This window comes from Rhipicephalus sanguineus, chromosome 3 (genome assembly GCF_013339695.2).
Source record: "Rhipicephalus sanguineus isolate Rsan-2018 chromosome 3, BIME_Rsan_1.4, whole genome shotgun sequence".
NCBI classification, from domain to species: domain Eukaryota; kingdom Metazoa; phylum Arthropoda; class Arachnida; order Ixodida; family Ixodidae; genus Rhipicephalus; species Rhipicephalus sanguineus.
Genome location: NC_051178.1, coordinates 129,642,887 through 129,659,434, shown reverse-complemented (window position 1 = coordinate 129,659,434; position 16,548 = coordinate 129,642,887). Strand labels below are relative to the sequence as shown.

The 16,548-nt window shown below is 48.2% G+C and overlaps 1 protein-coding gene across 1 annotated transcript in view; it reads left to right on the top strand.

The window, feature by feature from the left end:
* LOC119387126 (lysosomal acid glucosylceramidase) overlaps positions 1-15,528 on the top strand; it is a gene marked incomplete in the record, with an annotated part of 21,513 nt that extends 5,985 nt beyond the window's left edge. Inside the window, 4 exon segments of the mRNA XM_049413383.1 lie at positions 8,390-8,613; positions 9,691-9,854; positions 10,811-10,933; positions 15,348-15,528. Coding sequence (XP_049269340.1) covers positions 8,390-8,613; positions 9,691-9,854; positions 10,811-10,933; positions 15,348-15,450 — 614 coding nt within the window.
* Between the last annotated feature and the right edge of the window lie 1,020 nt (positions 15,529-16,548).

The window sequence follows — 16,548 nt, the reverse complement described above, 5'->3', positions numbered from 1 at the left end:
TACGTACAGCCGTGAAGATATTTGAAAAATCCAGTTTTTTCAGGACGTTACACCGATTAAGTTTGTTGCAGTCCGACACATGTGTAACCTTATTTCTACTCTTGCAGCAATGTCCCTGGCAATACCGACACGGTTTTAACAATTTGAGAACTTATTTTCACGCTCATTTGTCTGGGCGGAGGGCCTGAAGTATGTTATTTTCTTTTTCATTAGCATGAGGAGGACCTAAAATGCCTACTGTGCGTTACACTACGGAGTGGCGTTGCGGGCGCTAAAAAATATATTCGTTGAGGCGTTAGTACTTCGGCCATTGAAAAGAGTGTTCCTGTCAGAGCTGTGTTCTATGGTGCCGCAATAATCTTTGGTGGGGAAGTATTGCAGCATTACTGTTCTTTGATTGATCGTTCTACAAAGCTGCATTAGTCAAATCAGAGGCATAGTCTTGCACTAAACAATTTGTGTAGCCCCTGTACGTATTTATGGAAAGTAATTTCAAACCCCAATTCCAGGTTCCTACAAGAGTACGAGCGCAACGGAATCCAGTTCTGGGGCCTCACGGCTGAGAACGAGCCCACGGCGGGTTTCGACCCAACCTACCCTTTTCAGAGTTTGGGGTTTACGCCTGCGTTACAGCGTGACTTCATTAAGTTTGACCTAGGACCGGCCTTGGAAAAAGCCGGCTACGGGCCGGACAAGATCGCACTAATGATTCTGGACGACATGCGGGCGTTCCTTCCAATATGGGCTAACTTGGCAAGTGGTCTGAAGTGTTTTGTTTCCGCTGTTTTATTGTCATTCGGTCGTGAGATTGTGCATTGCATTTCGTGAGATTATGCAGGAGCTGTGGTCGTGAGATTTTGCAGGGGTTGTACGCAGCAAGCTCAAAATTTTGGAAATGACAGTCATTAAACAATCATTTTAAGAGTACTGCCTCTTGGGCGAGTCGGAATTGCATACTGGTTTGTTGTTCTGTGCCTCTTACTTTTTCCCTGTCTTCGAAAGCGTAACCCTAGCGGTAGTAAATGATCCCTACGCGCAAGCCCACATACCCACTCATGTCGTACTACGTATGACGTGTCCTAGGAAAGGAGTACTGCGAGCTAAAGCAGAGCACGGGATATCGTTAGGATATGGTCGTCAGAGTATACAGTGGCCTTGGCGAAATTCTAGGAAGGAGGAAGGGAATACGAAAGGGAGAAGGCAGGGAGGTTAACCAGACAGCAGTCCGGTTGGCTACCCTACGCCGGGGGAAAGCGAAGGGGAGTGGAAAGATGAGAGAGACAGAGAGAGAGGGGGGAGCGAAAAAAAAAGGGAAATGATCAATCAATGCACTGACACGTATGTGGCGGTATGGTATGATATGGAAAAACTTTTATTTAGGTCCGTCGGGGCGTGAACTAGCACGTAGCGGGCCGCTCCCACGTGGGGACAGATAGGCCTAACCTGTCCGCCACGTCGTCGGCCCGTTGGACTGCCCATAGCTGCGTCCTTAAATCCGTACTACGTAGCACAGCATCCCACTTTGACGATGTAACGTTTTCAACCCGTAACGCAGGGCACCGCCAGAGCATATGATCTAAGCTGCCAATGTCTGAGCAAAGCGCGCATGTGTTTGACGTCTGAATTTCTGGGTAAATTTTGTGCAATGTGGCGGTGGCACTGTAAAAATAGTCACAAGCGCTCACAAGCGTTCACACAGGCCCGTAGTCCTTAAAAAGCACAAAAGTGCTTTAACTGCCTTGTGGGCCGACGAGCGATGGGGACGGTGCTCCAGAAGCATCTGCACGGAGAGCGGCCGATCGTCCAATTGTCGCATCGCATCAGAAAGAGTTCGTCTTTCAGAGGCAAATCGAGGGCAGAGGCATAGCAGATGGTCGATGTCTTCCTCAGTACTGCAGACCTCGCATGCCGCACTGTCGGTGATTCCAATTAATGTTCTGTATGCCTTGGTGAAGGCAACTCCCAACCAAAGCCGACAAAGAAGTGAAGCTTCACGTCGACGAAGTCCGGATGGAGGTCTAAGTTCCAGCGTAGGGTTTATTTGGTGGAGTCGCGTACGTCTTATACTTGGCATGTTCCACTACGCCAAACAGAGACTACTTGCCAGGTGACGAAGCTGCCTCGCAGCGTCTGTCTTGGAAATAGGAATCGGAACGGTGGACTCTTCTTGATGGGATTTGCGAGCAGCGTTGTCTGCGGAAACATTGCCACTGATCCCGCAATGACCAGGTAGCCACTGAAGGGCAACCTCGTGGCCTTTTTCTTTGACGCGGTGATGAATTTTGAGAGTTTCGTACGTAAGCTGTTCGTGGCAGCCGCGTCGAATAGGTGACCGCAGGCACTGTAACGCCGGTTTCGAGTCGGAGAAAACAGCCCATTTGCTCGGTTTCTCCGAATCGATGTACTCTAGGGCACAACGCAGAGCCGTAAGTTCTGCCGGCGTAGATGTATTTACATGGGATATTTTGAGTCGTAGGGTTATTTCTCGTGCTGGTATCACCACCGCACCGCCGGAACTGGACACCGTGGTCGACCCATCGGTGTAGATGTGTACGTGGTTACTGTAGGTTTCGTGCAAGAAAAGTAGGCTCAATTGTTTTAGTGCTGGGGTGGATAAAGCTGATTTCTTCTGCAGTCCTGGAATTGTTAGGCGTACTTGTGGAAGGTACATGCACCACGGAGGCAACACCGGCTTCTCCGCAGAGCACAAAATTCAGAGCGAGCTGAGGAAGTAGCGATAGCGCTTGCTGCCGCGGATCCCAATTCGAAAGTAATCATCACGGACTCCCGTAAAGCATGTGCTCACTACTTGGCAGGAGAGATATCCCCCTTAGCCGGCCACATTCTAAAACGGGCTGCCATTGACCCGACCCCAAAACGAATTATATGGGCTCCAGGCCATCAGGGCTTACGAGGTAATGAGGCCGCTGACGCGGCCGCCCGAGCGCTTACCCACCGGGCTCCTCACCCTGGCTCTTATGACTCGGAGGCCAATACGCCGCTGCTGCGGTTCAAAGAAATTCTCGCGTATTATCGCGACACTCACCGCCTTTTCCCGGCTCCTGCAAAGGGGCTGAGTAAAGCGGATGAGCGAACTCTAAGGCGCCTGCAGACAGGTACTCTACTCTGTCCTGCAATATTAAAACACTATGATCCGAACACGGATGGGCGGTGCCCACACTGTGGGAGACCTGTGATATCTTCCACATGGTGTGGGCATGTACTAAAAATCCCCACCTGCCCCCTTCCCCTACCCCTTCACGAGAGGCATGGGAGACTGCCCTCCTCAACTGCTCCTCACTGGAGTCGCAACGGGCTCTGGTGCGACGGGCGCGAGACGGGGCCTCGTCATGCGGTGTCCCGGACTAGGGACGCCGACCATGTAGCGGGGTCATGCTTTGGCCCCCAAACTCTCTTTCTTTTTTTCTTTTATAATAAATGTTTTTCATCATCATCATCATCATTCTCCGCAGGCGCATACCCTGATGTGAACGATGCGCGATGGGCGTAGACAGTTGCACTAAATGTCGTACGGGGCCTTTCAGCAGCGAGGTTTGCCAGGTGGTGGGAAGGATTCCTGGCATATTGCCTGAGGTAAGTGCGCATGGTCTCAACGGTGATGTGCGTCGTGATCGAGTAGTCCTGAGCAATGGCAATGGTTTCAGCTGTCGAAGTGCAGCGTGGTAAACCAAGGCATATCCTAAGAGCCTGAGCTTGAATGCCTTGTATTGTACGAAAGTTAGTTTTGCAGGTATTGGATATTGCAGGTAGGCTATATCGCAGGAACCCAATAAATAATACCCGGTACAGCTGTAACATAGAATGTATGGATACTGCCCAAGTATTTCCTGCGAGGAACCTGAACAAGTGACCGATGGCGTTCAGTCGCTTTTTCGTCCAAGGGGTCCAAGACAGGTCTCTGTCGATTATGACTCCCAAAAATCTGTGACTCCTGCTGGATGACACACATTGGCCGTTAATTGATATGCCGTAAGCGGACATTGGCTTTCTGGTGAATGCCACGACTGCACACTTTTCACTTGCGATTTCGAGTCCTTGATTACGCAGGTAGCGAGATGTCACTGTAGCAGCCTTCTGAAGTCGAGCGCGAAGTTGAAGCCGCGTCACAGCTGACGTCCATATACAGATGTCGTCAGCATAAATGGAAAGTTGTACGCTGCTTGGCTGGTTGTCGACTAGTTTAATGAGTGTCATGTTGAACAAGGTCGGGCTTAGCACTCCTCCTTGAGGGACTCCTCGGCTGCCGTAATAATCGGGTGTCGGTCCATTCTCTGTCTGCACGTGAAATGATCTCTTTTGCAAGTAGCTGTGCACCCACATATAGATCTTGCCACCAAGTCCTACTGCTTCTAACGCGCTTAGGATGGCTTCGTGGGTGACATTGTCGTAAGCCCCTTTAACGTCTAGAAACAGAGCAGCAGATAATCGTTTGCAGGCCTTCTGGTGTTGGCCGTATGTCACCAAGTCAACCACATTGTCTATTGACGAGCGACCGCGTCTAAATCCGGCCATAGCATCTGGGTAGATATCTTAATATTCTAAGTACCATTCTAAACGCGTCAGGATCATCCTTTCCATTACCTTTCCCACACAACTAGCTAGCGCAGTCGGGCGGTAGGAGGTAATGTCCAAAGGCGACTTGCCAGCTTTGAGGAGTGGAATCAGGCGACTTGATTTCCATTCTTGTGGAACCATACCAGTCTGCCAGGAGTCGTTGTATAGCAGCAATAGTACCTTCCGAGCTTGAGGTCCTAGGTGACAAAGAGCACGGTAGGTTAGGCCGTCAGGTCCCGGCGCTGAAGAACGCCTACACAAAGCCAGCGCAGCGTTTAGTTCTTCCTTAGAAAATGGACACTCCATGCGGGGATCACGTGAAGCTAGTGGGCAGTCGGGCATTCCCATCCCCGTTTCTGTGGGATTTGTCTCGCCGGCAATCCTTCTACAGAAAGATTCTGCGACGTCCAACTCCGTACACTGTAGATGTAGTGCCACAGATTTAAATGGGTGGCGCTGACCAAGGGTTGTATGCAGACCACGAACAGTTCGCCATATAAGCGACAAAGGCTTTCGTGGATCCAGGGACTCACAAAGAGATACCCATCGGCGCGAAGCCAGCTTGTTCATGTGACGCTGTATTTTCTTTTGTGTGCGTCTAGCCAATCTCAAATCATAATTTGACTTTGTGCGTCTATATCTTCGTTCCGCACGACGGCGAATTGCTCGAAGCTTCTCGAGTTCAATGTCAAAATCAGTGCGCGCTGAAGTCATCGAAAGCGAGCGCGTGGTAGTCTGTAGGGCACTCTTCATTGCGTCCACTAGGTTGAAGGGTGAGCCGTCACAACAGTCCTCCAAGATTGACTTGTAATTTGGCCAGTCGGTGCACTTGATGGCTCTGGAGCACTTGGAGCTAGTCAAACCTTCAATCTTCAGATATGTTGGGATGTGGTCGCTACCCCGCGTTTCCAAATCCGAAAACCAGTGAACTCTTCTGGCGAACGAACGTGAAACGAAGTAAGGTCCAGGCAACTACTGTACGCTGGTCCACGCAGATAAGTAGGACTTCCATCATTCGAGAGGCAAAGTTCGTATTCAGAAGCAAGGGACACCAATTGTCTCCCTCTAGTGTTCACCTTGGTGCTTCCCCATAAGTAATGGTGGGCATTGAAGTCGCCAGTTATCATCCACGGCTGGGGAGTTGATCTCAAAATTCCGCATAAGCGCTCGTAATCTAGACGAGCTGATGGAGATATGTAGGCTCCAAGAATTGTGAACGTGATCTTGTTCTTCTTCACTGTTAGACAAACGTATTGGTTTTCTTCGTCAGGTGGTACCGGGTGATGAACGTAAGTCAAGTCGCGGCGTATAAACATAATAACCTTGCTGCACTCTCCGTGGGTGGAGGACATAAAGCATTCATATCCGGATAGTCTTATAGGAGCTGACAAGTTGGGCTCGCAGATCACAACGATAGCGAACTTGTTGGTGAATACATACTGTCTAAAGTCGGACATGCGCGGCTTGAGCCCTCTAGCGTTCTACTGAAAGACAGATGAATTCTTGACCTCCTCACGAAACGATAGCATCTCACGGACCATGGTTTTACCCTAGAGCTGCAAGCACCGGACTCAAAGTGTCCAGCACCTGCAGCGCGCTCTGCGCAGACGGGGTCTTAATGTTGCTCAAAAGAATGCGCATTGCGCTCATAAGTGATTGCAACATGACTATGACTTGTCGATCTTCAGTCGTCTTTGCATCATCGGCTCGTGAAGACATCGAGGGTGGCGGGATCCAATGTGACTCTGAATCAGGTTGCGCTCGTGAAAGTGAGGGCCACTCTTCACGAGGTGCGAGTGTTGACCCTGCCTTTGTTTTCGTTGTATCCGTCTTTGTAAAGTTTGGCGATCGGTGGCCAGTTGCTTTGACGGTAGATGGCGAGCCTCTATCGGCAGATACGACGTTTCGTGACCTGTGACGATGCCGTCGTCGCCTGACAGTAGCAGCAGCCTCTCTGTGCGTTGAATTCTGGCGCACCATACGTTTGAGTACCGCACGCTCGTTCCGCACTCGCGGGCAATCCTTAGATGACGCTTCGTGAGCACCATGGCAGTTGGGGCACTTTAACACAGTTGCCTGGCAGACGTCTTCTGAATGGGGTTCAGCACACCGCGGGCACACAACCTTGTTGGTACAGACACCTTTTACATGTCCTATCTTGAAACATTTGTAGCATTGAAGGGGCTTCGGTATGTATGGACGGACTTGGTGGCGAACGTGGCCAACTTTGACGTATGACGGAAGGCTGTCGCCCTCAAACGCAAGCTTTAAGCAACGTGAGTGGCCGAGCCTTGCGATGTGCGTGATGAGGGCACCTTCCGTAGTTGGCTTTATTAAAATCGGAAAGTCGTCAGTTGGGATGGAAACGTCGACATCATAAATGACGCCAACACTGCCGTTACAGCCTGTGGGGATCACTGATCTCACTTTGACATTGTCAATCTTCGTCACGTTTCGTAGGCTTTGGAGCGCGCTACGGTGCAGAACATCTACCGCCAGGACATTCTTTCGTGGAACGTCTTTTAATCTCATTTGGCACAAGCCCCTCGCGTCTTTAATTTCATTTGGCACAAGCCCCTCGAGAAATGCAGAGAGGACTTGCCTGTTTAGCAGTCGTAAATTGGCCGCAGGGTCTATGGCCACGAAGAGCATAGTGTGCGGCCAGCGCTGTGGTGTAGTCTTCACGGTGGATACACTTGCCGACGATGATGTCCGCAGCAGTCTTCTTTTTGCATTTCGGCTCATGACAACCGTGAAGTCGTCGTCCGATGAGTCGAAGCTGTCCGAGTAGAACTCCGTTGCCTCGCTGTCCGTGCCGCTTGACTCTTGAGGCATTCCCCCGTTTTCTTGACGCTGCCGGAAGTGACGGTTGCGCGCCACGAAGGTCCTTGGAGGCTTCTTCATCCATTCTTGCATGAAGGGGAGCGGCAGCTCCGAGGATTGGTAGGCAAACAAATCGAAAAAATCGAGATACAGGTACAAGCGTTCTATTAGTAGTAGTAGTAGTAGCCTCTACTGCATGGCTCATACCCACTCTGGGGGATTGGCCAAGAAGTAATATTATTTAAAAAAAGATAAAAAAAGTATTTTGAGTATTGAATGCTGATGCCTATAAAAAGAATAAACAAATAAATAATAGTAATAAATATACAACAAAAAAACGTACGCATCAATGAAAGAGTGCAATAATAGTTTTTTAAACATTCAGATCAGACACTTGAATCGTTGTCCCGAATAGGAATTAGAATAAAAATAATATTAAGAAGCACAATAGTAATAAAAATGAAAGAATCACTTCGTCGTCGTCTAATCCAGTTCTAGGAAGAGCAACAAAAGCTTGCAGGCTCCTATCTTTTGCTTTAGGTAGAGAAAAACACTGCTCTCGAGAGGGCAGAGCTTAAATCGAAGTTTCTGATTGGCCTAGTACAGGCCACCTGATTTGCGCACCGATACAAAAAAAAAAAGAGAGGAAAGGACACTATACCGCTGTGAAATATTTCGAAATAGGACGAAGAAGATAGAACCTGCTATTATTTCCTTGCTTAAACTTCATCCTTCATGATGCTTAATTTTTCAGCTTTTTTATAGTTCCCTTGCGTTTACCAAAAAAGGTTTGTAGAGGTTTGGAGAGGACTAAAAGTGAATGTTTGGAGAGGTCTTAAATTGTAGTGCATATTCATTTCGTTTGTGTTAGTGGCTGTAAAAGTGGTCTTTGGTGCTGAAGGATTGCCAAATGACAGAATGCTGATAGTGCCACATCACCCGATACTTTAAAAGCTTACAATTGCTTACCGCGTAGTGTGATTGCCGCAGATACTGAAAGACAAGGATGCAGCAAAGTACATCGCCGGTGTCGCCGTCCACTGGTACTTGGACTCTGTGACAGACCCCGCCAGGTTGGACGAAACGCACGACGCGTTCCCAGACAAGTTCATTCTCGCGACTGAAGCGTGCATGGGCGACAAGCCATGGATCAAGGAGAAGGTCCAGCTCGGCAGCTGGGACCGCGCGGAAAACTATTCGCACGACATTCTTCAGGTACGCATTCTTGAGATACGATGGAATTCTGTGTTAGTGCTGTGCAATAATGCAGGCTGAACAACAAGTGAAGGAACAATGGCACTTTAACGAAATATTACTCTTCCTTTTTTCTCTCTTTCTAGTCCCCATTTATTTACCCCAAGTACAGGGTAGCAAACTGGACACTCGTCTCGTTAACCTTCCTGCATGTCCTTTTCTTGCTCTCTCTCTCTCCATGCAACATAAGCATGGAAGACGGTTAGGGGCTGTGACACGTTAGATGACGTATATGAACCTCAAAAAATAATTTATTCACACGAGGTATGTGAAACATATTGGAGAAGGGGATATTATTAGTTCGCTAAGGCAGACATTTTGTGCACCCATGCAGTCAACTTGTTGATTGTCACCGAAATGAAGTTGTCTAGAATACACAAGAAAGAGTGAACAGTAAAGGATGCGCAAGCGTATATCGTACTTTAAACTTGTTCTTGAAAGGAAAAAAAAGTACGACTAATACTTAGAAGTAGAGTGAATTGAGTTATTTGTCACGGATTTATTTTGCTGTAATTGCACAAACAAACAAAAAACACCTAACAGGCAGGCCAAAAGGGACAATATGGGTCCTTTATAACATGTAATCGCTAATCAAGTAATGTTCGTTATATATGCGCAATTGTTTGCTTTCAGAATTGACCACAACAAATCCCAGTGTCTCATGTCGCGCTACCATCAGCTGTGTTAAACAGAGTGATTTCCATGTCTAATATTGTTCAGGAAGCTTATCTTACCTATTTATTGCCATTGTGTTATTTACAGTATGGTTTACTAATATCTCAGGACAAATCATCCCCATGTCAAAGCAATGCTGTTGTCTGAAATAAATCATACGCACTAGCGCAATCACCAGTGCAAGAAAAACGGCAGCAAACATCGTGTTACCCCAATAAGCAACGCCCCAACAACTACAGTATGCTACGTGATTGCTTGCTAACACGGGAAACTAAACGTTATACCACAGTCAGACACCAAATTAGATTAAGTTGAAATGACACGATGACCAATGATGCCTTCGGGCGCGCACATCTCCCACAGGATCTGCAACACTGGGTGACAGGCTGGGTAGACTGGAACCTTGCCTTGGACAAACAGGGAGGGCCCAATTGGGTTAAAAACTTCGTCGACTCGCCCATCATCGTGGACGCTGAAGCACGCGAGTTCTACAAGCAGCCCATGTACTACGCGCTGGCTCATTTCTCGTAAGTATGCTGTCAAAACTTTATTTAGAGCCTCGAAGTCGCGTGTGAAGCCGCAAATTATTATTGCAGCCACGCAGCTGCCACAGGGTCTCGTCATCTTCCTGATACACACGAACCACAACATGTACTGTTTTGGCCTTTCCGGTTATCCGCTCGCGCAGCTAAGTGCAACAAGAAATAACATTGTGGTATATATATTGCTACATTACATCAAGCAGTGCTATGCGGTTCAAGCAACTGTAACAGGGGGAGGGGAGAGTTCGCTGTATATACTATTGTTGAGTACATGTGGAACATCCTCGGTATCGATACAGAGCCTAGCTTTATATACTATATAGCCAGGAGTTAGATTCCTTTTAATATGGAGAAAATTTGGTTCCAACAAACGTGATTTCTTGTTGCGCACGAGTTTTCTAAACGTCATTGAAAATTCGATCATCAAAAAAAATTCTGCAGCATGCGAGGTATAGGATTTTGGATGCACTAGCAAAACAAACTGCAGTCGTCCAATTGCCCTGCAGAGCGCAAATCCTGAGGATTTCTTCCTTGCAATCACAGGCGTGCGCACGAGTGGTGCAGGGGGGTGGGGAGGAGGCGTCCCCCTTCCCCCCTAAACATCTAAAGGGGGACGCCAATTCTGTCCTATACATTCACTCAGTCGGATCTTTCGCGTCATTGTTTAATGCGCATGCAGGGTTGTGGATACGCATGTTTTTTTTTGACGATAATGGCGACCAGGTACCCCTGATGGTGCTTTCGAAGAACTGTTTGCTTCCCATCTTTACCATGGAAATCCGACGACCAACGGCAGTCCTTTGTGAGAAGCACGTCACCGAATCATTTTCATTCTGCATGCATTGCATGCAGAATGCATGTTTTCTGCATGTTTTCTGCATTCTGCATGTTTTCTTTTGGACTCGACCAACGGGTCACGCCTTTGCTTGTAATATTCTTAGGAAGTTCCTACCACGTGGAAGCATGCGAGTTGCATCTAGACAGGACAGCAGTGATGGCAGCAGCCTGGAATTCGGAGCATTCAAGACTCCACAAGGAGCGACGGTCGCAATTGTGCTCAATCCGTAAGTTGACAGTTAAAGCAAGATTAATTGTATTCTTCAGTCGTCTCACTAAGCATGATTCGTCAGTAGTGCGCATACAGACGCACCATGTCGCCGTCTCTAATTGGTTATGTGTGCTGCGATGTGCTCTCGCAAGAAGTTGCGTACAGCCCCTTTATTTACTGTTGCTCTTCTCTGCTCTCTAGCTTTCCTTTCCCCTTCCCCAGTGCAGTGTAGCCTACCGTGCTCAGCCCTGGTTAACCACCCTGCCTTCTTTTTGTCCTTATTCTTCTCCTCTCTCTCCTCTCCTTCTCTGCCAGACGCTGCACAATCTATAAAACGTTGCTATGTGATTAATATTCTGCATGACGTCGTACGCTTTGCATCTACATTATTAGATAGGCTTTGCGAATACTTGGTGATCAGTAAAGCGCGTACTAGAAAGGCGACAAATATTCACGCATAAAGGAGTAAGACCTGGTGTGACGTATGCTGTGCCATGTTTCGGGAACTCGGTTTAAGTCGATAAACCCGAATCGGTTTAAATCAACACGACTGTGCCATACTATTGATGCTGTTTTTGTATTATACAGAGTGCCCCAGCTAAGCTTACCCAGAGTTCAAAGGTATACCAACGCACTCTATGACGACGCGACCAAATGCGCGTTGCTGACTACTGCATGGAGTAAAGCACACTGTATTTAGTGTTCTGCTTAATTGCATAATTAGTCATGATTAATTAGCCAACTTCTGAAGAAACGAAACTGGGCAACAAATTACAACGACAAAGTTGTAAATCTGTTTGCAAAACGTCCGATTAGACAGTTTCTTCTTTCTATCCATTATTGCATTAGTGTTTTTTCCGCTTGCCGCAGAAAACATGTGATCCTCAGCTCTTGCTGTCGAGAGCAGATAACGGTCAATGCACCATGGTTGTTTTTTACTGCATGTCGCAACCGCATATACAATGGAGAACTACTGAAACTATCGATTGCGACAGCCAACAACAGCCAAAGAGCTCTTCTTCTCGCCTTCCTTCTGCATAGAGAAAAAAATCACAGCATATGCACGGGGTGAATGATGATGAGTCGGGCGAAGCTCCGGAGGAAATCATCGGTAAACCGTGAAACTCTTCCGCGAAATTCGCCCAGTACATCATATAAAGAGTGTGAAACACCGCGGTGAGGTTATTATCGAACCAAAGTCGATCACACACGTCGCAACTGTGGCCAAACGAATGAGCGAGAAATTCCCGCTCGAACCGCGCGTCGGCTCCTTGAATGTGAGACCGCTGGCGCCGCTTGGTCGCCGCTTCCCGCGCACGAGCACCATCAAGGTCTGCCAGGCGCCGCGCTCGCTTCGCCGCCGCTTTTCGGGCTCGCCTTTCGGGGTCCGCTGCTCGGAGTGCACGTTGCGCCGCGGCGTCATTGGCGCGCACCGTCGCGGGATCCGCCAGGCGCCGCGCTCGCTTCGCCGCCGCTTCTCGGGCTCGCACCGCGGGATCCTGGCGACGAGCACGAGCCGCCGCGGCCCTCCGCGCCCGCCGCTCCGCTTCGTCCATGCCCCACCAACGATCCGACACGTACGTCGACCATCCAGGAGACTGAGAGAGGCACTCGTTTCCCGCGCACCCAGGCACAGCCCGCGCAGCAGCCAATCGGAGAGTAGCGGCACTTCCACCGCCATCTAGTGGCGATTCACACAAGCGCACTATTGCGCTCACTTCTATTGGACCAACGCCATCTAGGAAATGAGACGAGAAATGGTGATGACGACACAGATAGAGTCACTAGAAAAATTTCAGAGTATCGCATCTGTTTTCCGCGCGCCGCCGCCGCCGCGATTGGCTTACTCGCATCACGTGACCTCTCGCCGCCATATCCCTTCCAAGCGCTTTGGGTGCAGCAGAGCGCGGCCGGACATTTAGCAGTACCACGCTCCCTAGAAGTACTTCGTCGCTTTTTTAAACGCGTCTTGCAGATGCCAGAGAGTAGCTCACCAGTAACCGAACGTTGCTGGTGAGCTACTCCGGGAATTTCGTATATTTTTGCATTCTGTGTGGGAAACATTAACGTCAAAGAGCGTCGTTGTACGTGGCTGCATAGTTGGCCGCGGAATGAATTCACCCCCCCTCGAAGAACTCTCCTTTCTGCAGTGAACTACACAAACTTTGCTGGAAAACCTCTCATGCAACAGGATACTTCATCTTTTCGGTTCGCTATGTTCAGCGATATTGAAAACTACATACTACATACCTTTCTATTTGCTTGGCTGTTTATATCTCGATCTGTTGAACAGATTGTGCATGCATTTCGAGTTATAAGCGTGTCACGCACGAGAGCGAAATCGAAGATTTATTAAAATAATAACTGTTTACTGTATACCTTGAAGGCAATTGTCGCATGATCATTTGCCACTGCGCAAAACTGAAGCGTGCAGCTCTGTTGATAAACTTGGTATAAGGCAATGTTATTAAGCGTATTTTATTTTTTTCAAAAAAGAATGTTGCTTATGCTGCATTGCGCCGAGCGTACCCTTACAATACTGTTTAGTGGGTGAGAAATGGTCACAGCACAAAAAAAAAAAAAAATTGGCTTATCCTCTGACGCATTGAGGGAATCGATTTCATGCGAGCCCTAGATCTATATACATACTGTGTTGCAGTAGCATGCGCGTTAAAGCTTTTCGGGATGTGCAATTTCTGATCAAGATAACATAAAGCACTGCACTGAGGAAGTTTTAACAAGAGTGCATCACGAAAAAAAAAAAGTTGAAATTAAAAGCAGTGCAGAAACCGAACCCCAGCCATTTACGCGCTGGCAACGCCAAAAAAAAAAGAAAAAAACTTTGTCGGTACACAGCAAAATATTTGCAAATGCACTGCAACGTTGGGAATATTAAGGAGACAAAAAATAGGAAATGAAACAACTGAGTAGTGACGTCAATCATTTTGATGGCCTATTTTCTACGTATCTGTTAGGAAATGACAACGTATTCGCAAAATAAGATGCGCATTACCTACCGCACGCCGATTCGCCCATGCGTTCGGCTGCTGGCGTTCCGAACCGAGACAAATACATCACGCACAACTTCCACTTACCGTACACACACCACTTCTATTACAGATAACACCCAGCTGAACAGCAAGCATGGTGCGCAAGTAAGATATGCGTCAGCGATCAGTCGAAGGACGCAATGCTGAATGTTCTCGATGTTCGATAATGTTCTCGAATGCGCTATGAAGTGAACCTGAACACCGACTGCAAAGCTAGCGCAAACAGTCAACATTCACCAAGTGTCGAAGTAAATGGCATCTCGCACGCTCATTACGCTAATGCAACTATATCTACAGCTCCGGACCTTGCGAACACACCCGGCCGTGAAACGGAAAGAGACCGATGAAGCCACGAAGAGAGTTCGCGAGCACATGGCAACATTCGCCGCACGTTTCATTAGCTACACCGCTTACCGCGCAGTCAATTCAGACTGTCGATGACTCGAAATCACTTCTGGTATCCTTTTGAAGAAACACACACACACACATATTGCAGTTACGCCGAGCGTAACAAGGCATCGAGGCGAAGAGATCGGCCACTTCTCAACACACGCTACCAACGCGCCGGACGGTCCGGAAGGGAAATGGCCGCCGCCGCTCAATGTTGCCCGCGTGCAGCCTACCTTTGCGGTACTCTGAAATTTTTCTAGTGACTCTAGACACAGATTGTGTACAGCGCCATCTAGAATATCATCCCTCAACTGCAGTTTGTATGTACTTCTATGAGACAGCGCCATCTATTATACTGTTCGGGAGATACTGCCGGTTACGCTTGACGCCGGACAAGGTTAGACTAAGAGGAGCTTCGCCCCTAAAATAGAACTCGTAACCTATATGGGGCCAGTTCCCAGTCGTATTATAAGCATAAAACAGACACCTATTCAGGGCTGCAGCCTTCCCGATTTTCAGGGGTATATTAAGCGGAAACTGAAATAACTTTAAGGGCACAAACAAACCCCTCGATATGCCAATCAAATTTTGTAAGTTTTTTTCCATAAGGTTCGCTAAGCTACCACGGCGGGTAAGCGTCGTGGTACCTTATTAGCACGCAAGGAGTCGCGTTGCTAAGCTCGAGGACGCTGGTTAGATTCCCGGCCACGGCGGCCTCATTTTGATGATGGTTAAATGCAAGGAATACCAGTGCGCTTAGATTTAGGTGTACTTTAAAGAACCCCGCATCGTCGAAATTAATCCGCAGTCCCCTACTACGGTGCGCCTCATAATCATATCGCAATTTTGTCACGTAATAACTCAGCAATCGTCGACTGCACTTGTATTTGATATTTCCAGTACAATAAAGTGCCCAGTAGAGCTTCCCCCTGCCATACACACACCGCAACAGCTTATTTCACTTCACCTTGCTGTTCCATTCCATTCCAGCACCACCAGTGAGAGCAACATACAGTTGAAGGATGCTTCAAGGGGTACCACATACAAGAAGACCGTCACGCCACGCTCCATCAACACATTTGTATGGTGGTAGGACAGCACCATGCGGCAACGGCCACAAGCTAGGATCTACATGTCAACGTTAAATTAAAGTTGTTTCGCTCACTTCAAAGTTCGGTGTCATTACTCTCTACGCTATAGAACAGCAGGTTCAACGCCATGATGGCTTGGCGGTTAAAGAGTTCCTTTGCTAAGTACGAGGTCACGAATTCGACTCCCGGACACAGTAGTCGCCTTTAGATAGGGACCAAATAATAGCAACACTCGTGTAATCTGGTTTAGATGCGCGTTAACGAACTCCAGTAGTCAAAATTAATCCGGAGACCCCCACTATGGCGTGAATCATATTAAGATCACGCACGTTGTTTTGCGAGAAAAACTTGATAATAAAATTGGGGCAGCTACGCACTAGTGGTGCGAAGACTGAGGAAACAGTGGAGCTGGTGGCCTTCCTCTCCTCCTTTTCATCATCCTCACCCCTCCTGCCCTTTCCCATCACTTGCTATACTATACTACACAAGACAATGCTATGCTTTACCCTGTCCCCTCATCCTTTCACTCCTAATCACCCTCACTTCCATTTCCAACCCCTTGCTGTACTATACTATGCGTGGTAATGCTGTGCTACACCCTCTCCCCTTGTTCTTTTTCTCTTCCTCACCCTAACACCACTCTACCTCGCCCTCACTTCCATTAACCACCCACTAGCAATACTGCACTATGCAAGGCTATGCTATGCTGAACTCTCTCCCCTCCTCACCCTCACACCACTCCTCACCCTGACTTCCCTTTCCCAGCCCCTTTCTATACCATACTATAGATGGCTATGCTGTGCTATACCCTCTCCCCTTCTCCTTTCTCTATTCCTTACCCTAACACCACTCCACCTTACCCTCACTTCCATTTACCACCCACTAGTTATACTGCACGATGCAAGGCTATGCTATGCTGAACTCTCTCCCCTCCTCACCCTCACACCACTCCTCACCCTGACTTCCCTTTCCCAGCCCCTTTCTATACCATACTATAGATGGCTATGCTGTGCTATACCCTCTCCCCTTCTCCTTTCTCTATTCCTTACCCTAACACCACTCCACCTTACCCTCACTTCCATTTACCACCCACTAGTTAT